We start from the raw sequence: 21383 nt of genomic DNA on the forward strand, positions 1-21383 counted from the left end.
ATGTTGGTCTCCACAGGAGGACCCTTGTCCTTCACCCAGCTCCTGCAGACTTGAAGATCAGAGGGAGGGGGAGAGGGAGAGTGAGAGGGAGGATCAGCTCGTCTGGCGAACAGAGGGGGGGAGGGGGGCAAGGGGAAGAAGGAGATCAGGAAGCAGGAGGAGAACATGGGCGAGGTGGTAGCAGTCATAGGGGGGACCATTTGAAATTGAGGAGAGACGCAGAAACACAAAAGGTGTGAAATGAAAGGACATGGCGATATGGGTAAAGGACGCACAAAGAATGAATGATTGGTCAGAGCAAGGAGAGGCAGGATGAGGGAGGGAGGGAGGGAGGGAGGGATGGGATGGATTGGATGCAGGGATGGAGGAGAGAGGACTGGAGAGGGGAGTAGAGGTGGAAGAGGAGCGGAGGAGGGGAAAGAAGTTCAAAACCTCTGCGAGTCCTTGTGGTCCTGGATGTTTCCTGTTCAGGGTAGCGATCAGCATCGTAGCGGGGGCAGTACAGAACAGTGAGGAGTGCCTGAGTTGAAGGAGTTGACGTAGTGCTTCAACATCTCCACACGGTCCTTGTTCTCCTCCGGCACGTACTTCGACGCCCTCTCGATTGCCCCTTGGTGCATGGTCATCGCAGACGGACAAAACCAATGGAAAAGATGTTGAAAACTCACTGGCTAGCTCGCCCATGAAAGGGGAGTGGTCGCCGTACTTGACCTCGATCTTGACATCCCTGCCGTTTTCCCCTTCAGCACCTTGGCCGTCCTTAGCTGCCCATCGGTCACCTGAAGACATGCATCGCGCTCTCCTGCCGATTCGCTGAGGCGATGCAGAGCTGATACACAACTTCGCCATCCTTCGATGTCTTGAACAATCTCGTGTTGTACGCCTTACCGATAACTTATCAATCTGGATTTCGGTATTGACATTGACATCACTACCAACCTGGTCGCCCATGTTCTGAGAAGTCAAGAAATCCTACCGACAGTTCAGCGACTTGCTGGCAGAACAGGTCAAAGAGCGACACCTGTACCACTTGAATCTCCGCCGTTGTCATGTCTGATGATTGTTGTTTTAGACGCAAGTATGCCATTCACAAACGAGCGCGGGACGCGTCAAATTCTTCAAGAGGTACCTGGAGAATAGTATGTGGAGATCCCCTTGCCGTCCAACCCGAACTGCTTCTTGGCACTGGGTTGCTCAAGGTCAAAGACAGACAGCAAGTACATGCAAGCTCACTCGGAGAGATCGTAGATGTCGTTCTCGATGTTCTTCCACTGCACATGTCGATCAGAGCGTCGGTCCTCCATGTTAGCGTATCTTACGTCTTCTGCCAGTTCAGGTCCCTTGGAAGAAAGGGACACAATCTTCGCAATCTTCTCAGAGCCGCAGCGCGGAATGAACTTGGTGTCGCCGAAAGACAGGTAGTTTCCCATGTTGCCGTAGAAGCATGCACAGAACTGGATGAAAGCGTCCCAGTCCTCCTGCTGTACGCCATCTGCTCACATACTTATCATGATGGCTCTGATGAGGACAGGACGGATACTTGCAAGGCACCTCTTCTCCAAGTCTGCTACATCATCTGCCGCAAACAGTTTGTGGAGGAGGAGGAAGAACTTTGGGCTCTCGGGAGACGTCTGCGCGAGGCAAGATAGGGCGCCGGCCCAGCATCCCACATTGAGATGATACGAATAGAGCTTCTCGTTTTCTGCCCTCCAGTTGCTTCAGAAATCGCAGGAGCAAGTAGTTCACTTTCACCTGTCAGCCCATGAAAGGCTTCCTTGGCGTCTAGCAGACAGATCGGCGTATTGCTGTCGGTTCGAACAACTTCAGAGGCATCAATCTCAACAGGACTTCTTGAAGCTTACGTGGGTGTTACATGCAAATCAGACATGTTGACTTGTGTTGACTCTGCCACTTATACTGCGAAAGGTGGTGAGAGAAAACTCTGCTTTCTCGGCCGAGCAGCTTCTGAGTTGGGAGCAGAGCTTACGATGAACCTCTTTCCTTTTGAAATCCTTCAATCCTCTCCTATCGCTCTTGTCTCCTCTCCTGTCGCTCTATCGCTCTTGTCTCCTCTCCTGTCGCTCTATCGCTCTTGTCTCCTCTCCTATCGCTCTCGTCTCCTCTCCTATCGCTCTTGTCTCCTCTCCTATCGCTCTCGTCTCGCCAGCCGTTCTCCCTCCCTCATCCCACATTTCATTACGTCACCCCATTCAGCCCCAGATTCAGCCCCATTCAACCCGGCGGGCCCGCCGCAGCAGCACCCTCAAGCATCGTTCGCGGCCGCGGGCGGACGGGCGGGCCGGGCGGCCCGTGGCCGGGCCGCGCCCGAGCAGAGACCCGGCGAGCTCAGTCTTCAACAAGCTTGAAAAAAGGCTTTACTAGACGCTTCAGCTTCACTAAAAGTTAAGTTAAAGATCAGTACGAGGACAATGAGGAGAGTAGAGGAGACTTGACCCTGACCCTGCACGGATGGTCGCACTGGCCAAACGGCGAGAAGAGAAAAGACAGCTTTACCGATGCTTGGAACAAGAACTTCCATTATTATGCCAGTAATAGTGCGGTCATGAGTCACTACTAAGGCTATAGTACTAACTTTGAGTAAAGAGTGGACGTACGACTGATATAATCGAAGCGAGGCTCCGGCGTAGTACGTGACTGAACTTGCGACTGTGAACTTGGAATCGGAAACATTTTTTTTAGGATGGTGCTTGTGGCTCTTTTGTAAACTTAGTATTGACTGATTCTCTTCGCGGTACCAAAAAAAAAAAGACAGCGAGTAATAGTATTGACGTATAGTACCGGCGATACAGTCGAAGCTCCGGTCACGTAGTACAGTACGGTACCGTAGTACTGAAACTGTGAACTCAGTTGCTGTTGGAATCGGATCAGTTGCTCATTTACAGCTCGGGCTAGCCATCTCACGCCGTTTGGTACTTGTGACTCTTTTGTAAATGTTGACTGATTCTCTTCGCGGTACAATTAGCCACGGTACTGTTGACCACTGATCACCCCTGGAAGCGGGTCTATGAATGACCCCCCCTGTCCCCAGACTGACCCCTGCAATATCTTTTTCCTCGCCCAGTGATGGCATTCCACGATTGACTGCTTGTTCTCTTTCTCAACTCTTCCCTCGCCTTCCATCTTGATTAAGCTCCTGAATATCTACAGACTCACAGGGCAGAAGATGTACAAGGCCTCCATAGTTTCTACTGCCGCCAGTCACTCGTATGCTGCTGATTCCTCCTCTTGGAACTACTCTCTCTTTGAATGGGTCATTGCTCACGATGCCTTAACTTCTCTTGGCCAAGAAAGCAGCTCTCCTGCACCCAGTAAGAGTTGCCTCTCCAGACGGTGGACACAGGTCGAGCATGATCGATTCTTACAAGCTCTCGCCTTATTCAGTCTACCATCCACTGCATCGTGCAAGGAGGGAGGGAAAGGCCTCGGGCTGGGTCGAGGCGTTGCAACTAAAATAGCAGACTACGTAATGACAAGGACAGAAGCGCAGGTGCGGTCGCATGCACAAAAATATTTCATGCAGCTGAAGGCAATGCGAGACAACGACGTGATGATTGATTATGAAAACCAATACTTGGTTCGTCATCAGCTGTCGTGCGAAGATCCGAGGAGGAGAGTATCTAGAACTTAAAACTTCAGGTGAACTCATCGAACGTGAATATGATGACATGTACTATTATACCAGAGAACAATTCAAGTCTGGTAGAAGATGACATTCTTTTCAGAGTTGCGGAAATGCCTATGTTCAAGAATATCTACCTGGCTTACCAACATAAGAGGGCTGGCAATTCACCAAAGCACAACGTGAGAATGTCAGTTTCAAAGCTGCTGAGCGACATCATTGAATCCAGCGCTCTCTCAGTCTTATTTACATAAATTATGCCAATTTGCGTTTGAGAAATGCATCGAATCTGCATCGAATCTTTCAAAGACTGTACCAGCTGTGATGGCGTGCCACACCCCGAAGCAGACATCTACAGCAAATTGCTCAAGGCACCTCCACTGGATCACACACAAAGGTGTAGTGCAGTGATGTCTAGTGTACATCACAAGCGATGCTAGACACAAGCGTGGCATACAACATAAGGAGAGAATAGACCCTTCTACCCTGAAGAGGCTGATCGTTATATAGGATAGAGGAAACGGGATTGTAATTCCGAGAGCACGTCTAGCCGTTATATGCTTCCAGTCCTGTGAGAGTCCTGTGCCTGACATTTGTTGAGGATCAAGGCTAGCCTAGCCTTCAGTACTGTCCGTTACCTTGGGTAACAAGGTCCAGTCTGAGTTGAGCTCGCTTTGCTAGCAAGCTCTGGTAACAGGGTAATGTCGCGGCTTGCCTGTCAACGATTGTCAGCTTGGATACATGCTTTTAGTTTGTGCTTATGTGCGCAGATAGTCAGTGACAAGCAGGTAGTGTCTTGTCTTTCATTACAGTACGTTTGTTTAAAGTGTACCAGATAAATGCAGATATCCTCGCAAAATTGCACAGTTCGAGTGATTAAACACACATTCTTGTTTTCCAGCTCCAAACAACTTCGATTATCTGCACGCCACCATGTTTTGCCTCCATTTGAACACCGCAAGGAATTATCGGTCTGCACAATTACTTTCTAGCGGTATCCATCATATGAATAATTTCATCTAAGAGATCTGGCGTACGCCATGTCCTGAAATTCTTCATCAGCTCTTCTTGCTCTTCTTGCTCTCCTTTCTCCTCCCTCTCGTCTTCTTCCGTCGATCGTTGTCGATCATGCATGCGTGAATACGTTTCGATGCCCTCGTTCTTTGCACCGTGGTATTCCTTCTTCACGTAAGGCCAGCAACCCATTCCCAACTTCTTGCAGGCATTTTTAAGTGCTGTCAAGGAGATGTCAAGCTCCTGAGCAGCCTCTCGTTGGCTCAGCGTCATAAGGGCTTGAACATCCTGGACAGTAATGATGGAAGGCATGCGGCGATTACGCGTCTCGAACTTGCGGCGTCGGGGGAAGATCCTGACTGCATGAAGATGAAGTCGTCCCTGCTGCTCATGTCCTGTAGAAGGCTGAGGAGATGGCAAGGAATCGCTAAGATAGAGATCAGAAGCGCGCGTGACTGATGACTCGGCAGAGGCTGCTGACATCGGTGTAGGTGGCGTAAATCGCTGAGAGTTTACGGGAGCCCGACGACACTGAAGGCGGATGTATGAGAGGAGCGGAGGGTCTGAAGAATGTGAGCGATGTTGCGGTGCGAGAGGAGATGAGCGAAGCTAAGGCTCTTCAGCGTCGCAGCCGTAAGGAGCGCGCGGGGGGGAAGCGACTCAATAAGCAACGTTTCCACATTAAAAAGTTTAGTAATCAGGGGTGAGTTTTCAAGTTGCACTATTATCGGTAATTTACATGAGCTTATTTGTACCATATCGCCCTATTTACCCGATGAATATCAAGAAGATATATCAAGAAGATATAGCCGATCGCGGCTATATCTGACTCAAAAACTCTCCCCTGGAATTCCGAGTTAAAGTTTGTACCTAGTTTTTACTCATCAAGGAGGCTCTATTGCAGCCTTTACTCAAAGTTAGTGCCACACAACCCGCCCCAGAGAGTACATATAAGGATGAGAGAAAGGCAGCTCTGTGCAAACCCCGCGCCTCAGTGACAGCACCACAGGCCCATGGGCAAAAGAATTTTCCCCACGGGGCGGATCCGCATGGCGGGGGCTGGGCGATGGCTGGAGGTGCTGGTGGTTATGGCAGCACAGGGAGGAGGGTTGTGCGGCCATCAGTCGGAGAACTTCCACTCTCCATGCACTTCTCTTCTGCCTCATCCATTCTCTTCGTTCTCGCGCCTTCCTCAGCGGCTCTCTGCTTCCGTCCTCTCTCGACGGTCTGGGCAAGGGTTTGTCGTCGATAGAATCTATGGAGGGGGTCAGCACGGGGAGGAAGAGCTGGAGCAAGCTTTCCGAGATGAGCCAGAGTTTGTGCAGCATCGACTGAATGTCTTGGAGAGGGTAAAGGAAAGGTAGATACCTCAAAGCTCGTGTTCGTAGCTCATCCGTCGTGGCAGGATCAACAAGGAAAGGGAGGGCTCAAGAGCTAGCATACAGGTCTCAATCAAAGGCGGCACCCAGTATGCTGGAGTAAGATGCCAACATTGAACATATTACATTTCAAACTGCCGATCACTCCACCTCTGCAGATCGCTGGACAAACTACGCCCAAGGAAGTAGCACTTAATGTCTCCAAAGAGAGACTGTCGGAGTTTGTTGTAGCGCTGGTTAGCTTCTCCTCACAGGAGATTCTCCAGGCGAATGAGTTCATGCATGTAGGTGAATGATAACGTGTGGGATTTGGATCGACCTCTGGAAGCAGATTGCATGTGTTCTCTCGCCAGTTTATCGGACTTGATCTAACGCTGATCGCAGACTTGATTTCCTGACCTTCGATGATGAAAGGGGAAAAGAAGTTTTCTGGCACTCTTCTGCACACATCTTAGGGCAGGTTCTCAGCATACGAGAGGACTTCAACTATCCCTCCTCAAAGAGACGAGCAGGCATTGGAGCTACAGCACAAAGCGCTCCTCGTCACGGGACCTCCGACGGAGGAAGGATTCTTCTATGATGTCAGGCTTGCAAACGGTCTGACCATTGCGATGATTATGTTTTGATCTGACAAAGGCGATAGGCACAGCGATATCGATGACAGAAATTAAGGGTAAGTCCGAGATTCACCTATGTTGCTAACTTGCTTAGCTTGTAATGACAACAGTGATGGTTGTGGTGGTTGTGTGGTAGTTATAGCGATGATGGTAACCGGCGGGCAAGGGAATAAGGAGAGTAGTAGATGGTTGAGGAAGGCAGCGGGGCGATGTTGAGGCTAGTAGGAAGATTTGTCTCTCTGAAGCTTTTGGACAGACTTGGAGTCCAAGGTCGCTGCGATAATCAAATCGAAGCAGGTGAAACCAGAGCTCAACAACAGTAATTGATCGCTTTCTAGAAATTCGTTCGATATGAAATGCTAAAAGAAGAGGCGATCGAGATGTTCAAGTACAATCCGTATAAGCTCGACATCATCGCCCGCAAGGTTCGCTAAATTAGCGTTGCCCCTGATCTTGACGTCTCCACCAGGTGCCGGATGGTGGAAGGTGTACGGCTTATCAGTGCGGACCTTTGATTGGTGTGAATGTACATCCCACCAAGATTTGGAGTTTTGACCTTTCTCATTTCCCTCCCTCCCTCCCTCCGTTCCCTCCCATCCCTCCTTTCTCTCCCTCCCTTGTTCTCTCTCCTCCCCCCCTCTCTACCTTCCACCAACTCTCCCAACCCCTCTGATTCAATCTCCTCCTTTTATCCTTGCAGATCTGTGTCGTGGCCCGCACGTCTCTCATACAGGGATCGTTAAAGTGAGTGCAAGAATGCAGGTTGAAGGCAATCTCATCTCCCTTCAGGCATTCTCGATCCAGAAGACATCATCCTCATACTGGAAAGGGGACAGTAAACAAGATGCATTGCAGGTACTTTCACCTCTTGGATTCCTTGAAATGAAAAAGAAATCAGAGAGTTTATGGGATATCCTTCCCGGACAAGAAGCGGCTCAAGGATTATGAGGTCTTCTTTCGCCTTGCCTTGCCTTGCCTTGCCTTGCCATCAACCGGATCATATCTTGACAAATCATTCTATTCTACTTACAGACTTGGATCGAAGAGGCGAAGTCAAGAGATCACAGAACGATCGGGAGGGAGCAGGTGATTATCAATGTTACCTGTGCAGATTGTGATTCGTTTTCCTCACTCCGGCAGGAATTTTTCATGTTTCACCCTTTAAGTCCGGGTAAGAGAGCATAGATCATCTATTGTTCTACTGACTGAAATCACGGAAAAGGGTCGTGTTTTTTCTTGCCACATGGGGCAATTGTCTACAACAGGTGAGACTTTTAGGATGTGTCTTTGCGCTGTGACAATCTTTTTGAAATGTCAAGGCTTGTCGAAATGTTGAGAAGAGAATATCGGTTAAGAAGATACAAAGAAGTCATCACTCCAAACTTGTTCAACATGAAACTGTGGATTTTCGTTGCTGCGATTGACCTTCTCGTGACTTGAACATCTTGCAGGTGGGATATCAGCGGGCATTCTGCTCATTACAGGTACATGTTTCTTGCACTTGAATCAGCTGCTCAAAGATAGGCAGAGAAAACATGTTCCTGTTTGAAGAAAAGCACGACGGAATGACAGAGAAAACCAAGGATAATGTAAATCAAGATGAACAAGGACAAGATGGAATCCATAAAGGTCGCCAGTCTCATCAGGAGACATGCGAGACAATTGGATTGAAACCGATGAACTGTCCAGGTATTCTTTCTCTTCTTCTTCTTTTGTTTGTGATGGTTGGAAAGGTCACTGTCTAATCTTTGCAAGCAAGACGTAAGTCAGCATGATGACACGCCATGGGCTGTTTTGACATCACCGCAAGTCGGTCCTATCGTGAACTCCCGCTCCGTCTCGCAGACTTTGGAGTCTTGCATCGCAACGAGCTGGCAGGTGTGGGCTCAAACCAAATGCCAGTCAGCTCAGCAGACTACAGGTGCCCTCTCCGGGTTGACGAGGGTTCGGAGGTTTCAGCAGGTGAGTCTACAGCTCGAGGATTGGAGCCCGAGTGACTTGGTTCTTGATTGTAGGACGACGCACACATATTTTGCGAGTTGAATGATGTTCAAAAAGGTTCTCTGCCAACCACCTGACGTCTTGTAGTGTCGTAAGAGATGGTTTCTGCGATATACAGAGATATCCGACGTGCTCGAGTTTGTCAAGACCATCTACTCTCGGTTCAACCTCGACTACCATGTCTGTCTCTCGACGCGTCCAGAGGTGAGGTTCTGTACTTGTGCAGATGATACAAACTGAAGTGACTTCTGCCCTTTACTGCCCTCTCTCCAGAAATTTGTTGGGGGTGTGGATAAGTGGAACATGGCGGAGAAGCAGCTTGAAGATGCGCTGAATGTATGTTGAATTTGCATCCGTGGAGAACTTGTTTCTTTCCACCATGACAAGATGAATTGCAGGCCCATGGAAAACAATGGCAGCTGAAGCCCGGCGATGGCGCTTTTTATGGCCCGAAGATCGGTAAGTGCTAGTGAAGGTGGCTGGCGTGACACGTCAAACTCCCTTGTTGAGTCCTGTGCTATCAACTCGAGGACAGAAACCCTCACAATGACTCTTTCACTTTTTCGTAGACATCACAGTCGTCGACGCCCTAAACAGAAGGCATCAATGTGCGACGATTCAGGTTCATCACTTGACTTGTGACTTGCTACCACTGCTCCCTGACTGTCTTGGAACAAGTTGGACTTTCAACTGCCCGAGAGGTTCAACTTGTCGTTCGCAAGTCAGGACTCAGTTCACGGCGGGTTTTCTCGCCCCGTAATCATTCACAGAGGTGAGAAATCAAGACTACTCGCTCTGCCTTTTCGTTTCCTGACGCGTCTGGACAGCTATCTTTGGATCAGTTGAGCGTTTTTTTGCTATGATCCTTGAGCATACAGCAGGGAAGGTGAACTTTTGTATACAATCTTTGATGTTGTTTCATTGACAATCGTCTTTCTCCACTCCAATTACTATGTCTCCCTTCTCACACCCCTTTCCTCGTTCCCTTCCTCTCCCCTCCTCGCTCTTTCAGCTCCCCTTGTGGCTGTCACCGAAACAGGTCCTCATGACTTTGTCTTTTTATTGCCGAGGACTGAGTCAATTGCGTCAAGGTTGCAATCCTTCCAGTCTCACAGGACCAGGTCTGTTTGATCTCTGCACGCAATGTCTTGACAGCAGCCAACAAGGTCTCGTATGCTCAACAAGTCGAAACCACCTTGATCGAGAAGGTTTCTTCAGATAGACATTGAAGTCTTTCTGACACCTGTTGCAGGGGTTTTGTGCGTATGTTGATGATTCGGACAACACGTTGAAGAAGAAGATCCGGTACACACAACAGCCTCTTGATTCTTTTTGACTTGTTGTAGGCAAAATCAACTGCTGCAATACAACTACATCCTTGTTGTTGGCAAAGAGGAGGTCAGAGACAACAACTCTTGAACTTCTCAGTCTTGCTCTCCGTTTCTCTCAGATCACAACAGGTGGAGTTATCGGCGGTGAATGTTCGCTCGCGAGACAACGTGGTGAGTGTTTGGAATTTGGGAATGACAACCAACATAACGTGGAATCGACTTGATTATCGACGATCCGGCTAATCTTCACTTCTGCCCAGGTGCATGGAACCAAAACTTTGCAAGACTTCATTGAGCAGCTGAAAGGAGAAGTTGAAAGTTTCCTTTGAAGCTGAGGGGAGAAGTTGAAAGCTTCCTTGAAAACTGAAGAGGGGGAATAGAACGTTTCCTTTAACATCATGCTACTGTTTAAATATCATCTTCGCTCGCTGGAGGTTGAAACGGGAGGAACGAGGCTACGTCACCTTTCATATCGGGTGCAGGACGGCACGTCCGGGGCAAAGCGGTCATACCTGCACGGACATGACGTGAGGAGGAGGGAGGAGGAGGATGCGCAGACGTTCCCACCAGAGCTCGAACTGGATTTGAGATTTACAATCTCGCAAGCCCTCCAACTTTTTCCACTGGTTGATCCACGTGCCGTACCTCCCTCCCTGCTGCTTGAGAAACTGTAGACCGTCAGTCATCGGGTCTCTAGGCGAGAGGAGGGAGGGAGAATCGGATTAGAGTAGAGGATTGCCCTATGAAAGGACCGAGAGAGAAGCAACAAGGGGCTACAGGGCAGGACGGGAAAGCAGTCCTGACCTTCTTCAGGTTGATTTCACACTTGCCCAGGAAGTCGTGGGAGGTGAAGGTGTCATGATCCCACACTGACATCTCGATCTTATCCGCATCCTCGTTGAAGACAAACATCTCAAACTGCTCGTTGAAGACTGGAAAGCACGTGGCTTCCAAGGTCTTGGTCTTCCTGACCTGCTCCACCGACGGGTGTGAGATAGAAAATCTCGTTGACTCTACACGTCTGCCCTGCTCCCCCGTGGATTTCTCTCCTCATCCGCGCACTCCCTCCTCTCTAACCTCCTCTTCATCCTGTTGTTGCAACAAACTACTGATGCCCCTTCTCCCCTCTCCCCTCCCTCCTTCTTCCCCTCCCTCCCTCCCTCCCTCCCTCCCTCCCTCCCTCCTCCCTCCCTCCCTCCCTCTTCCTCCTCCCTCCCTCCCTCTTCCTCCTCCCTCCCTCCCTCCCTCCCTCCCTCTTCCTCCTCCTCCTTATCATCTCCCCCCTCCCCCTCCCTCCTCGTTATCATCACTCCTCCTCTCCTCCCCCTCATCACCATCACCTGCGGCTCACGTCCTGCAGCATGTAGCGTGATCTTCACGTAGGGGTCTGACTGCCCTGTGTCCCAGTCCGACGCCACGAGCTCCACAGCTTGCACAATGCGCAACCTCAGCACACCAACAGCCTCGGGCTCGCTGACGACCAGCTGATCGGGGGAGAGGAGGAGCTCGACCATGTTCGGGAGCACCAGCACGTCCTTCCACATGTGCCCGATGGAGAACTGAAGCGCCTCCTTCAGCCCGGGGATGGCAGAGACTTTGGAGCCATGCAGCGACACGTCGAACCTGGTCTTGGGGGGCGACAGAGCAGCGATGGCTACCGAGGTGATGGGAGACTCTTGGATGGCACTGCTGGGGTCAGCGAGCTTCGAGGGAGATACCTTGGGCTTCAGGCGCACCCGACACCACATGGGGAATTCGAGATCAAACCCATGGAGGCGGAGCCTAGTGGGGATGTAGGCGGGTTTGAGGAAGCCCTTGATCTCAAAGCCTCCTCCCTCCTCCATCACCCATCGCAGCACGCACAGAAGCTGGATCTCCTGGTCTGACTTGGTCGTGAGCAGCTTGAGCTCTCTGATCCACGGGGATCGAGTAGAGAGGTTGACTTCTTGTACCCTGCCATAGGAAGAAGAGCAAGGGAGGAGGAGGAGGAGGAGAAGGAGGAGAAAGATGAAGAGAGGGAAGGAGAGGGTAAAGTCAGAATTTCAAATGTTATCCGCTATTTCATCTTCACCTCAACGATGCGAACCCATCGAGCTGAGCGAGAGATGTCTGAAGCGACAGAGCAATCTCTGACTCCAGCATCTGCCCAACTGGCCCCCTCCACAGGGAGCGGATGAGGCCGTTGAAGAACTCGGTGTCGGACGCGAGGGGCGAGGAGGAGGAAACCTCTGCCGAGCCCTTCCATGCTGGCGTCTGCTTGGAGCTCAACCTCGATCCGATCAGGTCGATCAAAACTTTCGCCTGGTAGAACTTGCGCGTGATCACTCGGTCGTGCACCAAGAGCAGGAGCTCAGCAAGCATCCTCGCGGAGCTCAGCACAGGCCTCAACAGCAGGAGAGTTCGCCCCACATGCTCGGGGAGGAGGCGCCGCTGATCGGAGGACGCTGCGGTCACCCGATCAGCCCTACGCCACCTATCTCGCAAGGTTCCTCCCTCCCTTCCTCTCTCCTCCTTGTCCCGATGCTCGCCTTCCTTATGCCCCTTCATGTTGTGCCCCAGCAGGAGCGCAGTGCCCAGCAGGACGAGGCTCCTGGGCGAGAAGACCTCCTTGACAACCTTGCGCAAGTTGATCCTCCTCTCCGACGCTTTGGGGGCGATACGGTCGAAGAGCACGGAGAAGTCCATGTTAGAAGTCAAGTTCGTCTCGTTGAACAGCGTTGAGTTCTCCGGGATCTCCCGGAGGAGGGACCTCATGTCCTCCCTCGCCTTCTCCGCCCTCCCCCTGCAGTCGTCCAGCGTCTCTTTCAGCTGCTCGATCTGCGAGCACTTCTTGGCGATCTGCTCGGCGAGGAGGGGGAGGCGGGACTCTTCAGACAGCAGCTCTCGCAGGATCGCAGGATGCGCAGACTGTGCCCCCGAGCCCTGCACAGCAGCGACGGCGCGAAGGTCCCGCACGAGCTGCTCGACCCGCGCGCGCTCCTGCGTCAGGGATGCTGTGTGGTTGGTTTTCCGCTCGATCTTGGCCTCTAGCTCATGCTGCTCCGTCAGGACTCTGACGAGGTTTTCCTTGGCCTGCTCCACCAGGACCCCAATCTGACACTCGTCCAACGAGCTCGTGCTCTCCCTTACGAACTGCCCGAAGCACTGCGAGGAAATGGCTGGGATCAACCATGCGCTGGCGTTGCAGCATGGGGCGAACAGGGCGTCAAACAGCGAGTTGGAGGGTCTGGGGCTTGCTGGAGGAACGACCCTTGAGGCATCAAGGGGAGGAGACGATCCATGGACGAGATCAGCGAGGAAGAAACAGAGGAGGAGAAGGATCGGGCTCATGTCGACTTGCTTCCTTCACATCCCAGCCCTCGAGATCCTCCTCCTCCTCCTCCTCCTCCTCCTCCTCCTCCTCCTCCTCCTCCTCCTCGCTCCTTTCGGCTCCGAAACAATTCCGTCTCATATTGACTACCCCACCCCCTGATACACTGCCATTGACCCCACCTTTTGTCATCAAGTCTCCACTGGTCGCAATAACGAATTGGGTCATGAAGTAATAAGGAGGAGGAGGAGGAGGAGGAGGAGGAGGAGAAGAGGAGGAGGAGGAGGAGGAGGAGGAGGAGATAATGGTGACGATGATTTTACTTGACATTTTATGTAGAGATTACATGGTAGAATTTTCCACCGAAAACACAGAAGACGTGCGTGAGTCAAACCTGCGTACTTGCAATGTCCGGTTTCTTTTTTCAGCCTGACTCATCGTTAGACAATCATCAACAATACCATCACCAACATCAATGTCATTATCATTATCAACATATCTCCACCAACCATCACCAACATCATCATCATCATCATTATCAACACATCTCCACCATCTTACATCATCAGCTCGCTTCTTCACGGATTCCATTTCACGTTCACTCCGGTAAACCTGAATCCAAGGTGTTATCACGAATAGACAAGTGAAAGATGTTGAAGAGAACCTGTTTTGCATACAAGACAGCATGATCTCTCTCTATCCTCTCTATCTCCTGCGCTTTCTGGGCCTGATAGGAACAACCATGAGCAGGAGAACTAGCTGTTGAAGTCAAGAACCCACATTCGCGTCTGATAGTGTTCTTCTAAGGCGCTCGTTTTCTGCCTTGCAAACTTGGAAGTCTCGCTCCACCTTGATCATCATCGCCATCCCCGTCATTCATGATGATGAAGATGATGATGAAGATGATGATGAAGATGATGATGATGATGATGATGATGATGAAATGAAGAATTCAAGTCACTCACCTTTCCTGCACTCTCTTTCAAGCAAGAGAGCTCGCTGCACAACAGTTTGTTCTGTTCGCCTGTCAGCCTCAAGTCGACATACTTTCATCATCACCTCTTTCTCGTAAGATTGATTCTTAAGTCGAACAGACTCAGTTTCTCTGACCACACGTGTCACCTTGAGCAACAACATGATGTTGATCTGAGACTACATGTTGATAGCTGTTAGCTTTGCAATCTGGGCATCCTTCTTTCTTATCTCAGCCTGACAAAATTTCTCTCATGACAGAGAAAAAGGGAGGGCAAGAGGTATAGAGAGGACACAGCACGAGCAAGGTGGAACACATCAACGAAGAAATCAGCGAGTGAATTGTCTTGTGATACCAAACAGAAAGAAAACTCGTGCAAGAAGCAAGACACAAACACAACCATTCATGATTGCCGTGACAATGATCAATCAACAGACAGCTCCGCCATACACCGACCTTGAGATCTGCAAGCTCCTTAGCCCACTCTCTCGCTTGCGCCGCGTGCTCTTTGTGTTGGTATTCCCTCATCTTCATCTTCACAGTCAGACATGCTCGCCAATCTCGCGTCTCACCGTCTGTTCGCATTCAAGCTCCTTGTGCTGTCTTTCAATCTTCTGACAGAGCTCGCCGTTCTCCTGCAGACAAAGTCCGTTGGCCCTAGCAGCAGAGAGGGCCGGCGGTTTTCCTTCACCTCGGCCAGGGATTGCGACGCATGCATTATCTCCTTGGACAACTTGAACGTGTGAATGTCAACATCCCACAACTGATCGCTTCTAGCAGCAAGGCCAAACCTGCATCCCCACAAAGAAGTTTTGAGTCAGCTCTGCTGTGTTGGTCTTGAAAGTCTCCTGGTGCCTCCTCAAGCTCTCCTCTCCATCCTGCGCACTGACTATGAGCAAGAGGAGATGAAAGGCTTCTGCTCTCGCGCACCTTGAGCAGCGAGTTCAGAATCTGGTTGTCCTTTGTGAGCAATTTCATTTTCCTCCGCTCTGGTTTTGTTTGCAGTCATCCCATCAACTCGGTTGACAAGAGCAAGAGCGAGAGCGAGAGCAGGAGCAGGAGCAGGAGCAGGAGCAGGAGCAGGAGCAGGAGCAGGAGCAGGAGCAAGAGCAGGAGCAAGAGCAAGAGCAATGAGGAGATTTACGAGGAGGAGTCTGTGGAGAGGAGGAGGAATGGATGTAGAGAAAGGAGCAGAGACATAACGAAGATCGGCTGCTGTGGAAGCAACCGAAAGTGTCCGAAACATGCAGGAAGATCAGAACTGCTTTCACCTTGTAGAAGGATTGCTTGAATTTCTCGGATCTCCAATCTTTGATCAATGTTGATAGCCCTTTCTCGCTCCAGCTCAAGCTCCAACTGCAACCATCGTCATCTCCGTCGTCATTGTCAGGATGGCCATCATGGAACCAGGAAGAAACAGAGGGAGAGGGAGAGGGAGAGGGAGAGGGAGAGGGAGAGCGGCAGCGGGAGCGAGGGGGGAGCAGGAGAGCGGGAGAGGGAAAGGGAGAGGGGAACGGGGATACTGCGTGATCTGAACATCACCTGCTTGCTCCTTGTGTGCTCAGATTCGACCCGCGACTTGAGGTTGGACATCTATCGATGGAGTGAAGGAGCGCAGCCGCGAGGAGGAGGAGGAGGAGGAGGAGGAGGTCTCCTACCTCAACATGCAGGAGAGCGATCTGCTCGTTCATCCTCCGGACTTTGTAATCGTTCACTTCTCGCTGGCTGCCCGTCACAGGAAGGAGCAGCAAAGACGGTCGTCACGGGAGACTTACATGCGGAATCTGATCTTTCTTCAGCTCGTCGTACTCCGACATGAGCGACTGTAGCTTTGCGTCCGCTCGCAGCTACCAAGGGACGTCAGAGCTTGGATCCAGGCCAGCGCATGTCGGGCTGACTTTGGACGCGAACAGTTTGACGTTGTCTCTGTGCAACCTCGCAACATTCTTCTCATTTCTGTGAGTTCAAGAAACGATCTCAGTTCAAGAAACAATCTCAGTTGACAACAGATATGAGAGTTACATGTCCGGGTCATTCAACTCTTGTTCTTTCCTGTCGTCCTCCGGCTTCTTTCCGTCGTCATACCCCTTCTCCTCGATCCTATCCTCGTCTCTGAAATTTCATCGTCAACACGTTCGAACGCTCTCAAAGCACATGCGAGACTCACATGACAGGGGTATCGAACTCGTCGAACATTCCTGATCTTCCGATGCTGTCCTCACTTGAACAGCTTGACGCTTTTGCCATCTAGTCATCATCGTCAGCTGACGGTGAAGCTGTCTCCAGCAAGTCAAAGAACAACTTCATCATATGTGCTGTCAAGGATCCACGCATCGCGGAGAACGGGAGTCTTGAGCCGATCTGTCTTCTCGACCTTCGTCTTTGCCTTCTCCTTCTCACGCACGACTCACTTGAAACTCTCCAGCTCTCGTATCCCCTCCTTTGTTACCTCCCTGCCATCCTTTCCGAGTGCCGTGCCCTCTGGATGTTGGCAGATGAAGAGCGTCGTGTGCTGGCAGGTAGCAGGGAAGAGAAGTTCCTGTTGAGGAGACATCAAAACCATCTGAGCACAACAAGAGACAGAGGAGTCGACCTCTGCTATCTCCTCCTGTTCCCTCTTGTCACTCGACGACGCCTTCTCGATGCTCGCCCTCCATGCTCCCTTCTTCCCTCTCTCCCTGCTCATCGAGCTTCTCTCCGGCTTCGTAAAGCTGCTCTCACTTGGTCTAACAAGCAACGTGAAGATCTGCACCACCCGTCATGTCTACCGCTCGTTCCCGGCCTCCCTCCCTTCCCTCTCCTCTCTGCCTCCCTTCCCTCTCTGCCTCCCTCACCTCCCCTCCCTTTCTCTCCTCTCTCCCTCCCCTCCCCATCATCTCCCGTCACCTTCCGGATACGACAGGCGGTCTCAAGCTCGATTCTCTCAAGGCCTGATATCTCCCATCAGCACAGCAGCAGCTCTCGGGAGTAGCAACCTCTGAAGGTGAGGGAAGGATGGTACTGTTGGATCAAACCCTCTACAAAGAATCCGTCAAAACACTCCTCTCCCTCTCCCTCCTTCAGCCCTCCCTCCCTCCCTCCCTCTGTTTCTTCCTCCTTTCTTCCCTCCCTGCTTTTCCCCTCTCTTCCTCTCTGTTTCTTCCTGCTTTCTCCCCTTCCTCCCTCTCTTTGTCTCCCTCCCCCTGCCATCACCGAGGTCAATCACGACGTTCACCCAGACATCAGTCTGGATCGCGAGGGGGAGGCAGATCCGATGCATGTTGTTGAGGAGGGGAGAGAGGATCATGCTGAAGGACAAAGATGAGAAGAAAGATACTTCGACGTTGCAACATCAACCTGCTGAATGAGATTGTCTTGTCTTTCCCTTCCTGTGAAACCAACTCCTGTCATGCCTTACAATCGAAGCAACAAGGCCGTAACCTCTGTTGATAGAAGCAGACTGCAACGAAATCCACTGTGTCCAGAAGGCACAAGGCACTGCAACGAAGTCAAAACAAGATTGGAAACAGTCACATCAGTTTCAATGTCCAACCTGGAAGACAAGAGTCTTTTGTATCAAGTTCAGTCTTGACGGTTGTTTTGGGATGGCTGAAGGAATCATATGCTAAGATTATGTGCAATCTTTCAGTTCTTGATCACAAACCTGCTGAAGTCAACAGTATGGTGTAGAGTCCTTTGACATCTGGCAAGATGATCATTTTGACGACCCCCTCAGACCTTGTAACTGCATTCACCGGCAGAATATTCTCTGACGATCCCTTTGTCGGATCCCCTGTCACAAAGTCAACCAATCATGAACTCAATCATCATCTCAATCATCATCTCAATCATCATCTCAATCATCATCTCAATCAGCATCTCCATTTTGATCATCATTATGATAGGATCATCAAGTCATGCCTAAGAATTCAAACCTGGAAGAGCTTGATTTGATCCCCGTTTGGCTCGAGAACGACCATAAGCTAGTGGGATCCTAGAATATACGCGGCAACAATTCAATCCGAGGAGGGATAGGGGAGGAGGGGAGCTTTGGGATGTAAACGTGATGTTCAGCGATCTCACACCTTGCCATGAGAGCTGTACACAAGAATGTGATCTTTGATCTTCTGCGGTTCTGTGTCGAAGACTGGCGCGCACGTCTCTGCTCGCATCCAAGTCATGGGTGGGATGGCAACGAGAACTCACCGGTGACTGAGTTCGAGGGCATGTCTACGGTTGCTCCCCTGGTCAAGTTTACGCTTCCATCAGAGTCGAAGGTCCGAGAAGCTCCGACTTCTGTTGCGAGTGACACGCAGGCAGTCAGTAAAAGCATGTGCGGATTCAGCAGTGCTCGAATCGATCAATGGCAGGCAGGAGACTCTGCGGCTCCGCTACAATTAGGGGAAGACTCTCTCCCGTGCAGCCTCCCTTCCCCTCCTCCGTCTCCCTCTCTTTCTCATGCTCCCTCCCTCTCGCTCCCCCTCCCCCTCCCTCCTTCGTCTTTCCCCGCCTTGCTGCCCCATGGATTCTCCGATGCTTCATCCATCAACTGCTCCACCACGCTCCTCCACCACGCTCCTTCAAATCTTTTGAAAACTCTAACACGCCGGGTGAATGACGGTTACTACCCGTTACGATCTACCGTACGCCGCGCGGCGGGCCCGGGGCCCCCAGGCCCCGGGCCCGGGCCACCGGCCGCGCTACCGTGACTAGCAAATGGCCAGTGCGACAGTGTCAGGGTCAAGCCTCCTCGACTCTCCTGATTGTCCTCGTACTGATTTTTAACTTAACTTTGAGTCACTGAAAGAAGCAAATCACTGGTCTAATGACGCCAACTTTCACTATGTCCGGGACTACCACGCCCGGCCCCCGGAGCCTGATTGCCCGGCCCGGGGCAGGAAGCGGTGGCATAGTGCCGGGCCGGCACTGGGCACGCCGGGGGTAATCACAGTAGTATATCGCCCCGGCCCCCGTGAATCGTGACGAGGCCCGGGAGCTGTACTACGGTACTATACGCCAACTCACTCCGGTACCGCTGCAGTCACGGGGCCAGCCCGGACCCGGGTGCCTCGGCGGATCCGCCGCCGGATTCGGAGGCGCGGCCCTGCGGCCACCGTGGCACGGGCCGGGCCGGGCCGGGCCGGCCGGCGCCGCGGCTAACTTGAATCAGCTGAGGCTGCTGCTCGCCCGGGATGCCCTCGTCCCCGTCCAGTTCGGAATGCAGGTAGAGGGGCAGCCTGCAGGGCAGCCTGCAGAGGGGCAGGAGCGGAAGGAGGAGGAGGGGAGGAGGAGAGGAGAGGAGAGAGCCAGGGCAGCTCGTCTCGTGAGGATGTGGATGAGAGTTGTCTCCTCCTCCTCCGAAGAGCTGGTTAGATCGCATCGATCGAATGTTCTGAGGATGAAAACGAATTCGGCCGGAAGCCGCAAGGTCGGAAGCCCCATGGTCGGAAGTGGGAGCGCCGCTTCGTTGTACCCCATGGACAGGAGGACGAAACTGCAGAGCAGGATGCAGAGGCATGATGCTGGAAGCCTGAGGAACTTGCTGTTGGCGGTATGAAGTGTTGTAACCTTGTCAGTATCCGTGAGTGCTCAACGTGCGCAGGTTGTTTTCTTGAGCTCCGAAGGCTCGCGGGTTCAGCCCTTTCATGGTACGCACGGCCCAAGGAGGAGCTACTTTGTCCTTGACTTGCGAGGAGGCGACGGGGACGGTATCGCATGCTTGCATCCTTCCTGCATGGCGCGAAATGATCGAATGCAGATCGACGAGGCTCAACCAAGGACATGATGGAGGCGAGCCTTGCGGCAGGACTGAAGCCCTTTGAGCTGAGATGCTGCAGGTGCCGTCTGACTGCATCGGTCTCGTGATAGGGAAGTCCGGTGGGACGATCAAAGAGGTGGGGTAGGAGGAGGAGAGAGGTGGTGGTGGTAGTGGTGATAGTGAGATAGAGGGCAAAGACAGAGGAAATATTTGTTTGTGACTTTTGTTTCACCCAGCTTGCAAGGATGTCCAACTGCAGGATCTGGGTGGATCCAAAGACAAACGTTCCAGGATATCCCTACAGACAAATCTTCTTCCTCGGTGAAGAGCAAAGACGATGACAAGGGAGACTGACGCTTGTCGGTTCAGGAACTCCGGACGAAGTGGCCCAGGCGAAGTTGCTAGTGAAGGAGACTATCGAGGGCCCAGATGCTGTAAGAGCGTGCTGTGGTCTGCCGTCGCTGTCACATGACCCGATCCTGCAGAGCAAGGGAATCGTGAAGGATGTTCTTGCGATCCCCGACGAATGGGTGAGGACTCCCTGCTGGGGGAGGGGAGGAGTGACCGGTGGGGAGCAGGTTGGAGCCATCATCGGGAAGGGAGGGATCGTGCTGAAGAACATCATGTCAGCTACGGACACTAGAGTGAGCTGGCCGCTGGTGCCGGCGCTGGTCGGGGCGCTGACTCTGGTGTACTTAGATCTACATTCCCGGTGAGAGCCCCCCGGACTCGGACTCGAGGCTGATCAGCATTATGGTGCGGCGGAGGCTATGCCCGTTGATCGTTTCCTCCTCTTATGAGGATCGCAGGGGGCACCAGCTAATGTTGCAGAAGCCAAGACAGTAAGCTCCTCCTCCTCCTCCTCCTCCTCCTCCTCCTTCTCGTCTTCATTCCATTTCTGCTCCTCCTCTTCGTCCTGCTCGTCTTTCTTCCTTCTACTCCTCCTCCTTCTCCACCTCCTCCCCTCCACAACGATATAACGACAAAGGCCCGCGCCCATGCAGCTGTTCTTCTCCCTTCGATTGCTCTTGCGCTCGTGCTGTCTGAACCCCCTTCCTCCTCTCTTCTTTCTCCTCCTCCTGCTTCACATCTGACGAGGAGCAAGTTGATCATTCGACGAGTTCCTCCCCTTCGTCAGCAGGTTGATCACAACGGGATGTTTGATGCTGCCCTCACGCCTAGGGGCCCAGTTGATGATGGTGAAGAAAATCCCTCTCTGTCTCTCTGTCTCTCTGTCTCTCTGTCTCTCTGTCTCTCTCTCTGTCTCTCTGTCTCTCTGTCTCTCTCTCTCTCTCTCTCTCTCTCTCTCTGTCTCTCTCTCTCTCTCTCTCTCTCTCTCTCTCTCTCTCTCTCTCTCTCTCTCTCTCTCTCTCTCTCTCTC

The 21383-nt window shown here is 51.9% G+C and overlaps 7 protein-coding genes across 7 annotated transcripts in view; 3 read left to right on the top strand and 4 right to left on the bottom strand.

The window, feature by feature from the left end:
* GUITHDRAFT_109941 (hypothetical protein) overlaps positions 1–1888 on the bottom strand; it is a gene marked incomplete at both ends in the record, with an annotated part of 4435 nt that extends 2547 nt beyond the window's left edge. The window contains 11 exons of the mRNA XM_005831080.1: positions 504–610; positions 669–727; positions 780–829; positions 889–972; positions 1028–1053; positions 1130–1185; positions 1234–1271; positions 1320–1492; positions 1541–1702; positions 1753–1805; positions 1863–1888. Coding sequence (XP_005831137.1) covers positions 504–610; positions 669–727; positions 780–829; positions 889–972; positions 1028–1053; positions 1130–1185; positions 1234–1271; positions 1320–1492; positions 1541–1702; positions 1753–1805; positions 1863–1888 — 834 coding nt within the window. The remainder of the gene's footprint in view (positions 1–503; positions 611–668; positions 728–779; positions 830–888; positions 973–1027; positions 1054–1129; positions 1186–1233; positions 1272–1319; positions 1493–1540; positions 1703–1752; positions 1806–1862) is intronic.
* A 1176-nt stretch (positions 1889–3064) lies between these two features.
* On the top strand, positions 3065–3907 carry GUITHDRAFT_153078 (hypothetical protein; the record flags this gene model as incomplete). The annotated part of the gene is made up of 2 exons (XM_005831081.1): positions 3065–3657; positions 3744–3907. A coding segment is annotated over one exon (552 nt), but the record flags the coding sequence as incomplete, so codon positions are not given.
* Positions 3908–4621: 714 nt separating this feature from the next.
* GUITHDRAFT_109942 (hypothetical protein) lies at positions 4622–4966 on the bottom strand (the record flags this gene model as incomplete). The annotated part of the gene is made up of 1 exon (XM_005831082.1): positions 4622–4966. The coding sequence occupies one exon, from the start codon at positions 4964–4966 to the stop codon at positions 4622–4624; it is 345 nt and encodes a 114-aa protein (XP_005831139.1).
* Positions 4967–5703: 737 nt separating this feature from the next.
* Positions 5704–10311, top strand: GUITHDRAFT_139997 (hypothetical protein; the record flags this gene model as incomplete). Its single annotated transcript, XM_005831083.1, has 32 exons — positions 5704–6014; positions 6060–6132; positions 6192–6269; positions 6322–6371; positions 6494–6630; positions 6677–6706; positions 6907–6947; positions 6989–7075; positions 7120–7168; positions 7351–7394; positions 7440–7505; positions 7549–7599; positions 7683–7736; positions 7791–7821; positions 7873–7915; positions 8102–8134; positions 8161–8339; positions 8384–8411; positions 8461–8528; positions 8572–8612; positions 8739–8855; positions 8925–8987; positions 9050–9110; positions 9221–9273; positions 9330–9423; positions 9479–9537; positions 9743–9772; positions 9818–9859; positions 9904–9956; positions 9998–10049; positions 10112–10153; positions 10243–10311. 32 exons carry the CDS (start codon positions 5704–5706, stop codon positions 10309–10311), a joined length of 2229 nt encoding a protein of 742 aa, XP_005831140.1.
* A 131-nt stretch (positions 10312–10442) lies between these two features.
* Positions 10443–13312, bottom strand: GUITHDRAFT_163658 (hypothetical protein; the record flags this gene model as incomplete). The annotated part of the gene is made up of 5 exons (XM_005831084.1): positions 10443–10494; positions 10550–10650; positions 10787–10954; positions 11323–11935; positions 12054–13312. 5 exons carry the CDS (start codon positions 13310–13312, stop codon positions 10443–10445), a joined length of 2193 nt encoding a protein of 730 aa, XP_005831141.1.
* Positions 13313–13890: 578 nt separating this feature from the next.
* GUITHDRAFT_139999 (hypothetical protein) lies at positions 13891–18577 on the bottom strand (the record flags this gene model as incomplete). Its single annotated transcript, XM_005831085.1, has 26 exons — positions 13891–13904; positions 14258–14291; positions 14352–14397; positions 14449–14501; positions 14722–14793; positions 14838–14900; positions 14957–15028; positions 15057–15143; positions 15196–15254; positions 15537–15621; positions 15808–15858; positions 15924–15986; positions 16041–16112; positions 16164–16221; positions 16288–16377; positions 16433–16512; positions 16715–16804; positions 16859–17011; positions 17152–17195; positions 17241–17282; positions 17458–17552; positions 17663–17742; positions 17983–18037; positions 18180–18238; positions 18330–18406; positions 18451–18577. 26 exons carry the CDS (start codon positions 18575–18577, stop codon positions 13891–13893), a joined length of 1821 nt encoding a protein of 606 aa, XP_005831142.1.
* A 1065-nt stretch (positions 18578–19642) lies between these two features.
* Positions 19643–21196, top strand: GUITHDRAFT_109945 (hypothetical protein; the record flags this gene model as incomplete). Its single annotated transcript, XM_005831086.1, has 10 exons — positions 19643–19795; positions 19847–19952; positions 20003–20100; positions 20239–20323; positions 20372–20436; positions 20488–20532; positions 20581–20646; positions 20702–20758; positions 20812–20844; positions 21185–21196. The coding sequence occupies 10 exons, from the start codon at positions 19643–19645 to the stop codon at positions 21194–21196; spliced, it is 720 nt and encodes a 239-aa protein (XP_005831143.1).
* Between the last annotated feature and the right edge of the window lie 187 nt (positions 21197–21383).

This window comes from Guillardia theta (assembly GCF_000315625.1).
Source record: "Guillardia theta CCMP2712 unplaced genomic scaffold GUITHscaffold_42, whole genome shotgun sequence".
Lineage (NCBI taxonomy): Eukaryota > Cryptophyceae > Pyrenomonadales > Geminigeraceae > Guillardia > Guillardia theta.